Source organism: Chrysemys picta, chromosome 20, assembly GCF_011386835.1.
Source record: "Chrysemys picta bellii isolate R12L10 chromosome 20, ASM1138683v2, whole genome shotgun sequence".
Taxonomy (NCBI): Eukaryota; Metazoa; Chordata; order Testudines; family Emydidae; genus Chrysemys; species Chrysemys picta.
In genome coordinates, this window is record NC_088810.1 from 274,449 (window position 1) to 287,792 (window position 13,344).

Genomic DNA, 13,344 nt, shown 5'->3' on the forward strand with positions numbered 1-13,344 from the left:
CACCTCCCCGTTAGTCTCATGGGCCCATCCAGCCCCATAGCACCCCCACCCCCATCAGCCCCACGGGCCCCTCCAGCCGCATAGCGCCCCCTAAATCTCTTTCAGTCTTAGGATAAAAAATACAAAAAATATTTTATTAGCGGCTTAGAAAAGACCCTCATAAGTTACCCCCAAACCACAACCCCCCCAGGAGATTCAAGTATCAGTGACTGGCGGCAACTCTGAGGTGGGGGGATAGGATCCCCCCACCCCCCTGGTTCTGCATCCCGCAGAGCACCGAGGGGGCAGAAGGGTTAATGCTAGCGAATGGGGGGTGGGGGCTGGGCTTGGCTCCCAGCAGCCTTTGTGGGGGGCATAGAGGGCCCCTGCGAGTCCAGTCTCAGTGCAGCCAATTCCCACTCCCCCTCAGTGTGCCCCCCAGCCGAGTTCCGCCGACTCCATGCCGGGCTTTAGCTGCGACCTCCCCAGGGGCTGCTTGTGGTTTCACTCAGGCTCTGGCCCCATTTGGGGCAGGGGTCCTGGCAGGGCCACTCTGCTGTCTCCTGGGGGAGGGGAGGGCAGAAAGAGGACACACTGCCCCCCCACCCCCGAGGCGGGGGAAGGCGAATGCAAGGGGGCCTGTCGGACAGTCCTCTCTTCAGGGCTTCACCCAGGCTGGGACCTGGGCACGGAGCTGGCCGGGCACCTAGGCCCCATAGGAGCATATGGGTTCCCCCTCCATGGAGACAGCCAGACACCTGGGTCCCCCAGGAACACATGGAGACGCCCGGACTCCTGGGTCCTGTAGGGGAGTAGGCAGCTGTCGCTGGCAGTGAGGGTCCCCCAGGAGGCCCGGATGCCTGGGTCCCACAGCAACAGGCGGGGTCCTGCGCATGCAGACGCAGGGTCCTCTAGGAGCCGGTCACCCCAGTGCTACATCCCCAGGGCGAGAGTCCCCTGGGGTCCCTGGACTGGGAGGGGCGGCTGCCCCCAGGACTCCGCTGTCAGCTGCCCCCGCTGTCCCTGTGGCGAAGCCACTGTGCCTCCGCCTCCGTGGGTGGGCTCCCTGCCCCACGCGGAGTCCGTGATTGGTCCAGCCCAGCACCTCTCAGGTGAATCCGACTGGGTGGCAGCCCCTGGACAATGGGCGGGTGAAAGGCACCAGGCAGCAGCGAGAGGTGATTAGTTGAGGTGTCCTGGCCGGGAGACGCAATTGGGTAGATGGCACCATGGAGTGCAGGCTCCAGCAGGCTTTCGGCCAATTGCAGAAAGGGCTTTGGGGCAGTGGCAGAGCCCATTGGCTGCCCCAGGGTGGGCGGGGGCATGTTTCCCTCCAGCTTCACCCCGTGGAGGGAGCCAGGCGTTGATGCCCCATTGGCTGGCTCAGCAGTTTCTGGTCTCTGATTGGTTGGGGCAGTTCTGCAGGCTCCTGGGGTGTGGGGAGGGCTCGGGGCAGAAGACGGGGAGCCAGGGGAGGCGCTGGGCAGACCTGGGGGGAGAGAAAGGGGACATCAGGAATCAGCCCCAGAACCCCACCCCCCCAAAGGGGAACCGGGAACCCCCCCGACATCCCAACCCCCCCCCCCCGAACCCCTGGACCCTCCCACTAGGGAGCCCGCAGCCGTGAGGGGGTTGGTGTGTCTCTCCATGGGGCTGGCTCCAGGGGTCATGGGCAGGCGGACCAAAGCATGACCTTCAGATGGGGCATTCCCCAGGGGGCTCCGGGGGATGGGCACATGGGCTAAGGGGGCCAGTGGGGTGTTTCTGCTGGGGGTCAGGCAGGCGCCAGGGGCATTGGGGGGGCAGCACTCACCATTGGGGGTCAGGCGGGCGCCAGGGGAGCTGGCTGAACTGGGTGCCGGGGAGGCCCCATCCCGGGTGCTTTCGGAAGCTGGGGGAGGCCGGGAGGCCTTTCCCCTCAGGATGTCGATCACCTGGGAACGGGGGATGGAGGGAGTTACCCTGTCCCGCTGGGAGCCCCCTCAGACCCACCCCAAGGCCCCCTAATCCCCACCCCATTTCCACATGGCAGCAGTGGCCCCTCCCCTCCCTGCTTCCCTTCATCCCAATGGCCCCCACTCTCCCTCCCTCCAAGCCTCTATACCCCCAGGGGCCTCTTAGTGCAGCCTCTCTTTGTCCTCCTGCCGACCCTCCCCAGGCCCCTGCTCCCCCTCTGTGGATCACCCCACGTCCTGCCAACCCTCCCCAGGCCCCTGCTTACCCCCCCAGCGTCCTCCCCACGTCCTGCCAACCCTCCCCAGGCCCCTGCTCCCTGTCCCCAGCGTCCTCCCCACGTCCTGCCGACCCTCCCCAGCCCCCGCTCACCCCCCCAGCATCTCCCCCATGTCCTGCTGACCCTCCCCAGCCCTCTGCTCACCCCCCCAGGGTCTCCCCCACTCACCCGCCGGTTCTTGGCCACCATGAGCGCCGTGTCATTGTGATAGTTCTTGATCCCGCAGTCGGCCCCGTTCCGCACCAGCAGCCGCAGGGCATCCAGCAGCCCCCGTCCACTGGCCACGTGCAGCGCCGTGCACCCCGCATACGACTGCGCGTTCACATTTGCCCCATTCTGCCGGGGCGGGGGAGAGAAGAGACGGGCGGTGAGACGGGACAGACAACGCCCCCCGCCCAAAGCGTCATGTCCAGGGGCGGTAGCTGGGCGGGGGCAGGGTTTTGGGGGGGCAGTGACAGAAACCTGATTGGGGCAAGGGGACATTTGGGGGAGCTGAAGGGAGGGAGAGGGGCCAGGTGTGGGGGAGAGGCCAGGTGGGAGGGGGGAGGGGGCCTGGCCCTCACCTGTATTAGCAGCTCCACCATGTCCAGGCTGTTGTTCTCCACGGCATGGAGCAAGGGGGAGCGGCCACTCTTGATGTCCTGTGTGGGGTGCACAGCAGGGTCAGACCCCTCAGGTACAGACAGGCTCCCCCCACTCAGTTCACACATACACCCCCCCCGGAAATCCCCTCTCAGTTCACACAGTTCTCTCCCAGCTCTGCTCCCCTTCCCCACCGCTGTACCCAGCCCCCCTTGTGTGTGTGTGTGGGGGGGGGTTGGAGGGGATGGGCTCCCCCGTACCCAGCCCCCCGTGCGCCATGTCTGTGGGGTGGGAGTAGGCGCCCCCCCATGCTCACCACAGCGTCGATGTCCGCCCCGTGCTCCAGCAGCAGCAGCACTGTGTCCCGGTTCGAGGTGGCCACAGACACATGCAGGGGGGTGAGACCTGGGGGGAGAGAACGGGGGGGGGGTGAGAGAGGCACAAGGGGGGGGGACGGGGGGGCTGGCCTGGCTTGGGGGCGGGGGCCTTTGGGCTTTTCCAGAGATTCTGGTCCCAGTTCTCAGCTGTTTGGAAAAATTCTCAAAACCACAAGCTCCCCCCCTGCCCCCTCCCGACCCCAGTCCCCTCCATCCCCTGCCGCCCTGCTCACCCTCGTAGTTCCGGGCCTCCAGCTCAGGTCGGTTGCTGCCCCACTCCAGCAGCTCTCGCAGGCACCGGGGGCTGCCGTGCTCGCAGGCCAGGTGCACCGACGTTTGTCCGTGCCGGTCCAGTGCCATCGGGGAAGCCCCGTGCGAGAGCAGCAGCTTCACCAGGGACGGCTGGGTGGTGATCACCGCCAGGTGCAAGGGGGTCTGAGGGGGGAGAGGCACAAGGCACTGCTGCAGGAAAGCTCACAACGCCTGGCAGTGGGTCCCAGCTGGGGGCACACACAAGGAAGCTCGCAGCACCAGGGGGTTTCCCAGCTGGGGACACAGGCAGGGCATTGCCACGGCAAAGCTCACGGCACCGAGACATGCAAGCTGTGAGCTGCTGGTGCACACCCTGTAACCAGAGGAAGCTGCCCAGTCCCGACGGTGCTAACCGCAGCCCCCGGCGCCAGCCGCGTTGACGCAGACGCTTCTGAGAAGGGGCTGGAGCTGGCTCAGGTGGTGGTTTACGGGAAATGGGGCACACAACACGGGACTGGGGGAAGCTGCCCCAGCTTAGAGACCCCTCGGGACCCAAGCAGAGCTGGGGGGAGCCCAAGGCTGGGGTAACTGGGGGCTGTGGGTCGGGAGTGAGCAGCACCTGTCCATAGGGTGGGGCTGGCAGATCCTTCTGGGCTCTGGGGATGGGGGGGGCTGAGCGTGTAAGAGTGTGCACAGGTGCCATGGTGTGTGTGAGTGGGCACGTCCCAGTAAGCCGTGTCTCTGTGAGAGCGTGTGTGTGTGACTGGCGCATGGGGCCATCGAAGTAGGAATGTGCGATTCCCGTAGAAGTCCGTGAACACGCTTGTTGCAGGGAGCGAGTGTGTCTGAGTGCGTGTCACACCAGTGCATGGTGAGTGTGGAATGCAGCATGCCCGGGTGCATGAGCGTGCAGTGCTCTGGGAACACAGGTATTGCAGGGAGTGGGAGTGTCCAAGCGTGTCTCTCTCAGCCGTGCACGGTGAGTGTGCAATGCAGCGTGCCCCAGTGCTCTGGGAATGGTGCAAGGAGCCAGAGGGAGAGGGGAGAGTGCTGCAGGGTTTGCCCTTGACCTGCTTTGTGTCCCATCACGCAGGGCGACCTGCAAGTGCTCCAGGTGCCAGGTCTGCCTGCGTCCCCGCCCCCGTGACTCAGGCTCTGACCCTGGGGCGTCGCCCAGGCAACGGGGGGGGGGGGGGGGGAGGAAGTTGTCGGGGAAAGTCCCGTCTGTGCTGGGGCTGGGCGGGGCTGGGCACGTGGGTTCTGGGAACGTCGTGCCCGGGTTCCCCCCCCCCCGTTCAGCCTGGTGCCACCTGACAGGGGCAGGTTGGCATCACACCCCTCCCCCGATACCCCGGTCCCCCCTCCCCACATCTGCCAGGGACCAGTCTGGTATCAAAGCCCACAGACCAGGCCCCCCATCCTGCCCCGGGACCCCCAGCCCTCCCCCGGACTGACCTGCCGCATGTTGTTGTAGATGTCCAGGTCCCGCTGACCCTGTAGGAAGAGGCTGACCAGGCGCTGGGCAACGGGCAGGTTCCCCTGGGCCACAGCGATGTGCAGAGCCCTGTGGGCGGGGGGAGGAGAGACCGTCACTGGGGAGGGGCGGTGTGGGGAGAAGAACCTCCTCAGGGTCCCCGCACTCCACAGAAAGTTCCTCTCCCCTCCCCCAGCCACAGAAATTCCCAGGTAGGTTCTGGCTAGAACAGCCGTTGCAACAGTGTCAGGGGACTCCCCAGCCTCATCCCAGCTCGGAGCTCACCGCAGTGGGCAGTGCCCTCTTTAAACCCCACGCGAGCACCTCTTCACCAACAGTCCCTAATAACCCCTGGGCAGATGCCAGCTAGAACAGCAGGTGCAACAATGTTACTGGAGTCCCCAGCCCCTCCCCGCCACTCCACAACCCCCCTGCAGAGAGGCTGGCCCTTTCAGATCTATTAGCAACACTGGTGCTGCTTAGAACAAGCGTTGCAATGTTAGCAAGGTCCCCGTCCTGCCCCACATCATCCCCACTGGGTCTGAGCTCCCCCCATCTTCCATCACACCCTCCCCACTGCCCCTTGGCTCCCTTAGCCCATCTCCTTGGGTACATCCAGCTCTCCCCCTCCCTCCCATGTCCTGCCCCCAGAGCCCTGTCACCCCAGCTCACTCTCCCTCTGCTCCCTGCTCTGGTCCCCGGCTCTGCTGCCCCCCAGCCCTGGCCCCCTCTCTGCCGCCCCCCCTCCCCAAGGACGCAGGTGATTTCAGAGAATCGCTCCAGCAGCGAATTACGATAAAAGGAAACCTCTTATCAGCGCAGCCCGAGCAAAGGGGGGGGGGGGGTCCTCGACTCCGGGCTTCCAGTAAGAGCTCCCAGCCGCCCGCTGACCTCCACTTCCTGTCTCAAACAGGCCACTTTCGATATCCACTGGCAGCTCAGGCTTGGGAGGCTGCAGCGCTGCAAGCTGCCCCAGGAACAGTGCCCTGTCACTGCCAAGCAGGAAACCCAGTGCTGCGAGCTTCCCCCCATGACAGTGCCCTGTCACTGCCCAGCTGGGAACCCAGCGCTGTGAGCTTCCCCCCATGACAGTGCCCTGTCACTGCTGAACCCGGAACCCAGCACTGCAAGCTTCCCCAGGAACAGTGCCCTGTCACTGCCAAGCGGGAAACCCAGTGCTGCAAGCTTCCCCCATGACAGTGCCCTGTCACTGCCCAGCTGGGAACCCAGCGCTGCGAGCTTCCCCCCATGACAGTGCCCTGTCACTGCTGAACCCGGAACCCAGCACTGCAAGCTTCCCCAGGAACAGTGCCCTGTCACTGCCAAGCGGGAAACCCAGTGCTGCGAGCTTCCCTCCATGACAGTGCCCTGTCACTGCCCAGCCGGGCACAGTGATGCGAGCTTTCCCCCATGACAGTGCCCTGTCACTGCCCAGCTGGGAACCCAGCGCTGCGAGCTTCCCCCCATGACAGTGCCCTGTCACTGCTGAACCCGGAACCCAGCACTGCAAGCTTCCCCAGGAACAGTGCCCTGTCACTGCCAAGCGGGAAACCCAGTGCTGCGAGCTTCCCCCATGACAGTGCCCTGTCACTGCCCAGCCGGGCACCCAGTGCTGCGAGCTTTCCCCCATGACAGTGCCCTGTCACTGCCCAGCTGGGAACCCAGCCCTGTGAGCTTCCCCCCATGACAGTGCCCTGTCACTGCCCACCTGGGAACCCAGTGCTGCGAGCTTCCCCCCATGACAGTGCCCTGTCACTGCCCAGCCACCCACCCAGTGCTGCGAGCTTCCCCCCATGATAGTGCCCTGTCACTGCCCAGCTGGGAACCCAGTGCTGTGAGCTTCCCTAGAAACAGTGCCCTGTCACTGCCCAGCTGGGAACCTAGTGCTGCGAGCTTCCCCCCATGACAGTGCCCTGTCACTGCCTAGCCAGGAACCCAGTGCTGCGAGCTTCCCCCACCACAGTGCCCTGTCTGGAACCCAGCACTGCAAGCTTCCCCAGGAACAGTGCCCTGTCATTGCCCAGCTGGGAACTCGGTGCTGCAAGCTTCCCCCTATGACAGTGCCCTGTCACTGCCCAGCTGGGAACCCAGTGCTGCGAGCTTCCCCCTATGACAGTGCCCTGTCACTGCCCACCTGGGAACCCAGTGCTGCGAGCTTCCCCCATGACAGTGCCCTGTCACTGCCCAGTCAGGAACCCAGCACTGTGAGCTTCCCCCACCACAGTGCCCTGTCACTGCCCAGCTGGGAACCCAACGCTGTGAGCTTCCCTGCAGCAGTGCCCAGTCAGGCGCAGGGAGGGGCCGTGGGGGGTGGAGGAAGAGGAAGCCGGGGAGGAAATCTATCCCCCTCCCCTTCCAGTAAGAAGTTTGAACCACGGGACCATTACGCAGGAAGAAAACGTCGGCAGGGGGTGGGACCGGGATGGGGGAGGGCTACCCAGACGGGCCGGGGATTCCCCTTCCCAGCCGGGCTGGCTCGCTCTGTCTAGGCTCGCAGATGGGCCCCTTGCCCCCATGTCCGTGCTGGGGGCCCAGGGCTATTTAAACTCACCCCCCAACCCCCACTTACGTGTCTCCATCCTCGTCCTGCTTGGTCGCCGTAGCGATGTCAGCAGCCATCTGTGTCTGCAGGGGGCAGAGAAGGGGGTAGGGAGTGGCGGGGCGCCCCAGCAGGGGGGCCGGCAGCAGGGGGTGTGGGGCCACGGGGTGGAAGAAGGGGGCCCGCTCCGGGACCAGGAAAGGTCCGGTCAGACCTGGTGGGGGGAGAAGAACGGGGGTGCGTGAGCGAAAGAAGGGATCCCCCTTATACATCGCAAGGGACCCAGGAGTCCGGGCCCTGCACCTCCTGGATCTCCCCAATAACCCGTCCCTAGGGACCCAGGAGTCCGGGCCCTGCATCTCCTGGGGTCTCCCTCATAACCCGTCCCTAGGGACCCAGGAGTCCGGGGCCAGCACCTCCTGGGGTCTCCCTCATAACCCGTCCCTAGGGACCCAGGAGTCTGGGCCCAGCACCTCCTGGGGCTCCCCCCCTAACCTCTCCCCCAAGAGACCCAGGAGTCCGGGGCCAGCACCCCCTGGGGCTCCCCCCCCATAACCCCTCCCCCAAGGGACCCAGGAGTCCGGGGCCAGTGCTACGTTTGACCAATCGCTTTACTGAAATCCTCACCCGGCCCCTGAGGCCAAGGGCACGGACTCGCCTCCGCCGCCCCCACCCCATTTCCCGGGCCCCCGGCGTCCGGGCGTGGGGGGCGGTCTCCAGCCCGTGGGATCTGTCCTGGCCACCCGCCAGCATCTGGGGAGGCGCCGGGTGTCTGCGGGGAAAGGAAGGAACCGGGGGTCCCCCGCGGGGGCGATGGGGGATCGGGGGGTCACCCACCTATGAGGTAGGGAGCTGGCAGGCGGCTGTACTCCACAGCCACGTAGGGGGGGCAGTAGCCGTTGCAGAAGGGGGGATGCTGCTCCCCGGAGGCGCCCTCCTGCCCCCCGTCGCTCTCCGTCTTGGGCACCTTCCCGGCGGGGGGTCCCGGCCGCTCCCAGCCCGGCCCCCGCACCACGTAGCGGCGTTTGCGCAGGGGCAGGGAGGTCTCCGCTTTCCTGCCCCCCTCGTCGGGGGGCCCCGGGCTCGGCGCCCCGAGGCGGGGGGGAGGAGTCCTTGGGCCCCCCGGGGCGCCGTGCCAGGGTGCAGGGAATGCCCCGCTGCCCTGAGGAGCCCGCTGCCCCCCGGAGTCTTTGGGACGGGGAACCCCGCTCCCATGGCACTCGGGGGTGTCCCCCTTCCGCCACGTCCTCAGGTCCACGGGCATCTCCTCCGCCATTCCTCAGGCTCCGGGGTCCCTTGCCCCCAGAGTGGGGGAGGGGTCGCCAGCCAAACCCGGCTCGATCTCCTGGGTCCTTTGCCCCCGGGGTGGGGGTGAGGGGGGGTCACCAGCCAAACGCCGCTCGGTCTCCTAGGTCCTTTGCCCCCAGGGTGGGGGAGGGGTCACCAGCCAAACCCCGTTCTGCCCTTTTGCAATCTCATCGCCTCAGCAGGTGCCCCCTGCAGCCCCGGGCACCTCCAGGGAGCGGGCGCGCAGGGAGGGGGCGGCCTGGCTGCCCCGTGGGTGCCCACAGCCCCCGACTGAAGCCAGGGAGGCTGCAGCAGGCTGCAGCGGGGTAGAGGAAGGGCCACCGGGACTTCCCCGGCCGCTCAGCTGAACGCTAGGGACTTTCAGAGCCGCCTCTTACCCCGGGCTTGGGGTGGAGAATGACGGCCCCCGCCCCGCCCCTCGCCCGCCCCCAGGAGCGGCAGCGGCAGCGGCAGCAGGGGAGCCCCGGTGCGCCCAGGGCGCACGCTTGGCACGGGGCCCTGGGCGCACCGCCCGCTTCCCGGACTCTCCCCTCCCCTCCCCACCGGAAACGCCCAGGAACGGGGGGGGGCGGCAGGGAACGCCCCGGGCTCGGCGGAGGAGGGAGGGAGGGAGGGAGGAGCGGGGAGGGCGCGTTCCAGACACGGTTAACCCCTTCCACCCCCCCGCCCCTGGCACGGAGAGACGGGGGCTGTCAGTGAAGGGGGCTGCGGGGCGGGCCAGGCCGCCCCATGCTCCTCTGGTGCCCTCCGTGCAGGGCACCCTGGCACCCTGCAGAGCGCGCCCGTCTGCCCCCGGCCCTGGCCCCGCAGGGCACGGGGCGGGAACGGGGGACCGGCTCGGGGCAGCAGGGACCGGGAGCCAGGGCCGTGCCAGGCACAAGCAGATTAAACAATTGATTAGGGCCCAGCCGCTCAAAGCGGCCCCATTGATTAGTTTGTGGGGGGGCCCCAATGGGCCGGGAGCCGGGGCCGGGACCATGGCAAGGGGGTAGCAGCAGGGCCGGGAACACGCTCCCAGGGCAGATGCCGGGGGCAGGGGCAGGTCTGAGTCACCCGGGGTGAATCCAGAATCACTGTGAACCCCCAGGGAGCTGTGGGTGGATGTGTCTCAGTCTGCCCCCCCCACCTTCCTCCCCACTTCTCCTTCCATCCCTCCCCCTGTCTGTCCATCCCTCCCCATCTCCGCTTAACCTCCTCCATCTCCCCCACACCCTATCCCTCCCCCCACCCCTCTGTCCATCCCTCCCCATGTCCACTCAACCTCATCCAGCTCCCCCCACCCCCCATCCCTCCCCCCACCCCTCTGTCTGTCCACCCCTCCCCATCTCCACTCAACCCCCTCCAGCTCCCCCCATCTCTTCCTCATTCACCCTCCCTCCCCCACACTCTTCCAGCCCCCTCTATGTATCCATCCCTCCCTCCCCCCACAGCACCTGAGAAATGCCCAGGGTGTGAGGGACCGTGTCCTGGGCCCAGACAGACCGCCAGCCCCTGGCTCAGGGCTGTGACCCCAAATACAGCTGGGGAAACCGAGGGTGACTCAGCTACAACTCACAGCGAGTCACCAGCACAGCTGAGAATGGAACCCAGGAGTCCTGGCTCCCACCCCTCCCCCAAGGACTCTGTCACATCCGTGTTGCTCCTGCCCAGGTGGCAGGGATGGGTCCCGAGCCCACTGCAAAGGGCTGAGTTACTGAGGCCGGGGGGAGGGGGGAGAACAGAGACATGGGGACCCCATAGCTGGAGGGATGCGGGAGCAGGGGGTTCTAGGAGCAGTGGTTGGGTACACAGAGTGGGGGGGGGGGGTGGAAGACTTTGCCCTGTTGATCCAGTAGGGAATTTCCTGGGGTGGGGAGGTAGATAATTTACCTGCCTCCCCGGCTCCACCACTCCCCCCTGCAGTGACCCCTCCCTGCTCCCCCTGCAGTGACCCCTACACTGCATTTCCACTGCTCCCCAGTGCAGTGACCTGCCCCACCCCCACTGCTACCCCTGCAGTGATCTTGCCCCACCCCACTGCTACCCCTGCAGTGACCCCTCCCTGCATCCTCACTGCACCCCTGCAGTGACCTCTGCCCCCACTTCCACTGCTCCCCACTGGAGTGACCCCTCCCTGCATCCCCACTGCACCCCTGCAGTGACCCCTGCCTCCACTCCCATGGCACCCCTGCAATGACAGCTGCCCTGCATCTCCACTGCTCCCCCTGCGGTGATCACTGCCCCCACTCCCCCACTGCACCCCTGCAGTGACCCCTCCCTGCATCCCCAGTGCAGTGACACCTCCCTGCATCCCCACTACCCCCCTGCAGTGACTCTTGCCCCCACTCCCACTGCACCCTTGCAGTGACACTGTTGTCCCCCCCAGCCAGGTCTCTGTCCCACGGGTGCATGGGAGTGAGAAGTGCCAGGCTGTGGGGGTGCAGAACACACAAAGCCCTGCAATCAGAGAGAACAGCCGACTGTCCCTGGCCCAGCACCGAGGCACAGGGCCCAACCACCAATCTCTCAGCTCTCTGTGCACCTCTGCCCTGCTTCCCCCTGACCATGCACCCCCCCGTAACTCCTTCAAACAGCCCCCCCTTCTCCACGGCTCCGCCCCTGGAAGCAGGATCCGATTTACCAGAAGCGATGGGTTTGGAAAGTCCCTGCTCGCATCCTGCATCCCCCACTGGGTGGGGGGGGGAAGGAGCTGGGAGGGGGGGAGGTTGGGCCAGCAGTGACCCCTCATCCCCTGGGAGGCTGTGTTCTGCAGGGGAGCACAAGGATGAGTGTGTGAGCAGGCACCAGTGTGAAAGGGGGGGTGACAGCGCACACAGCTGTGCAGTGAGTGCACCACTGTGGGTACGTGTGCAAGGAGTGGGTGGTGGATGTGTCAGGATATGTAAGAGTGCAAGAAGGGTCAGAGAGTGCATCCTTGCATGAGTGTGCAAAGATCAGTGGTGAGGGTACAAGGGTGTGTGTGTGTGCAAGGACAGACAGCTGACAGAAATTGGTGGTGAGTGCTGGCGGGTGAGCGTGATCACGGGAGAATGGCGGTGAGTGTGCAAAGACCTGTTCGGTGAGAATGCAAAAAGGCAGCTGGGAGTGCCCTGATTCCCAGCCCCCCCCCCCCGAATCTCTAAACCCCCAGTCCCCTCCTAGAGTCAGGGAGAGAACCCAGGAGTCCTGGCTCCCAGCCCCCTGGTCTAACCCACCAGCCCCCACTCCCCTCCCAGAGCCAGAGAGAGAACCCAGGAGTTCTGGCTCCCAGCCCCCTGGTCTAACCCACCAGCCCCCACTCCCCTCCCAGAGCCAGGGAGAGAACCCAGGAGTCCTGACTGCTTGGGCCTTCACGCCCCCTCTTCTCCGGCCGGCCCCTCCCTCGAGGGATGCAGACGAGCATGGGGGGGGGGGGAGTTCCTCCATGGACCCCTGAGGACCCCTGGTGGTGAAATGCGGAAATGCGCCTTTGTCCGGGTCTGTGGAGGGCCCGAGTGGGAGCGGGCGGGGCGGGGCGGCTGGTTGGATGGAGGCGGGACAAGACGCAGACTGACCCCCCCCCACTGCAGGGAGGGGGGGTGCCCACGGGGGGGCTCCTGTCAGTCTCTCCGGGGGAGCCAGGCTGCAGCAGTGTCTCCGGGGGGGTGCTCAGGAGGGGGGGTGCTCAGGAGAGGGGGGCAGGGAGCAGGGCAAAGGGGTCTCGGCGGGCGCTTCTGTGCCGCTGGGAGCGGGTCTAGGGCTGCGCTGTGGAGGCTCAGCAGGGGGCGCTGTGCTGTGGCGTGGGGGGCTCCGCAGGGGGCGGAGGGCTCGGCGGGGGGCTCTGTGGGGAGGGGGTTGGAGGCTTGGCGGGGGGCGCTGTGCTATGGGGAGGGGGCTCAGCAGGGCGCTGCGGGGAGCGGGTGGGTAGGGGGCGCTGCGGGCAGGGGGTGGGGGGCTCGGCGAGGGGCTCTGTGGGGACGGGGTTGGGGGCTCGGTAGGGGGCGCTGTGAAGAGGGGGTTGGGGGCTCGGTAGGGGGCGCTGTGGGGAGGGGGTTGTGGGCTCGGTAGGGGGCGCTGTGCTATGGGGAGGGGGCGCTGTGGGGAGGGGGTTGGGGGCTCGGTAGGGGGCGCTGTGCTATGGGGAGGGGGCGCTGCGGGGAGGGGGTTGGGGGCTCGGTAGGGGGCGCTGTGGGAAGGGTGTTGGGAGCTCGGTAGGGGGCGCTGTGCCATGGGGTGGGGGGCTCAGCAGGGGGCGCTGTGGGGAAGAGGGGGGCCAGGGGGTGGGGGGCTCGGCGAGGGGCGCTGTGGGGAATGGGTGGGGGGCTCGGTAGGGGGCGCTGTGCTATGGGGAGGGGGCGTTATAGGGAGGGGGTTGGGGGCTCAGCAGGGGGCGCTGCGGGCAGGGGGTGGGGGCTCGGCGAGGGGCTTTGTGGGGACGGGGTTGGGGACTCGGTAGGGGGCGCTGTGGGGAGGGTGTTGGGGGCTCGGTAGGCGGCGCTGTGCCATGGGGTGGGGGGCTCAGCAGGGGGCGCTGCGGGCAGGGGGTGGGGGCTCGGCGAGGGGCTCTGTGGGGACGGGTTTGGGGACTCGGTAGGGGGCGCTGTGGGGAAGGGGTTGGGGGCTCAGCAGGGGGCGCTATGGG

General features: G+C 67.0%; 1 protein-coding gene across 1 annotated transcript; it reads right to left on the reverse strand.

The window, feature by feature from the left end:
• Positions 1 to 113: 113 nt before the first annotated feature.
• On the reverse strand, positions 114 to 8,852 carry BCL3 (BCL3 transcription coactivator). Its single transcript, XM_024113093.3, has 9 exons — positions 8,274 to 8,852; positions 7,467 to 7,650; positions 4,879 to 4,987; positions 3,405 to 3,606; positions 3,111 to 3,199; positions 2,776 to 2,853; positions 2,381 to 2,548; positions 1,793 to 1,913; positions 114 to 1,468 (listed from the first exon to the last, which is right to left on the reverse strand). The coding sequence occupies exons 1-9, from the start codon at positions 8,710 to 8,712 to the stop codon at positions 984 to 986; spliced, it is 1,875 nt and encodes a 624-aa protein (XP_023968861.3). The 5' UTR covers positions 8,713 to 8,852; the 3' UTR covers positions 114 to 983.
• Positions 8,853 to 13,344: the final 4,492 nt, after the last annotated feature.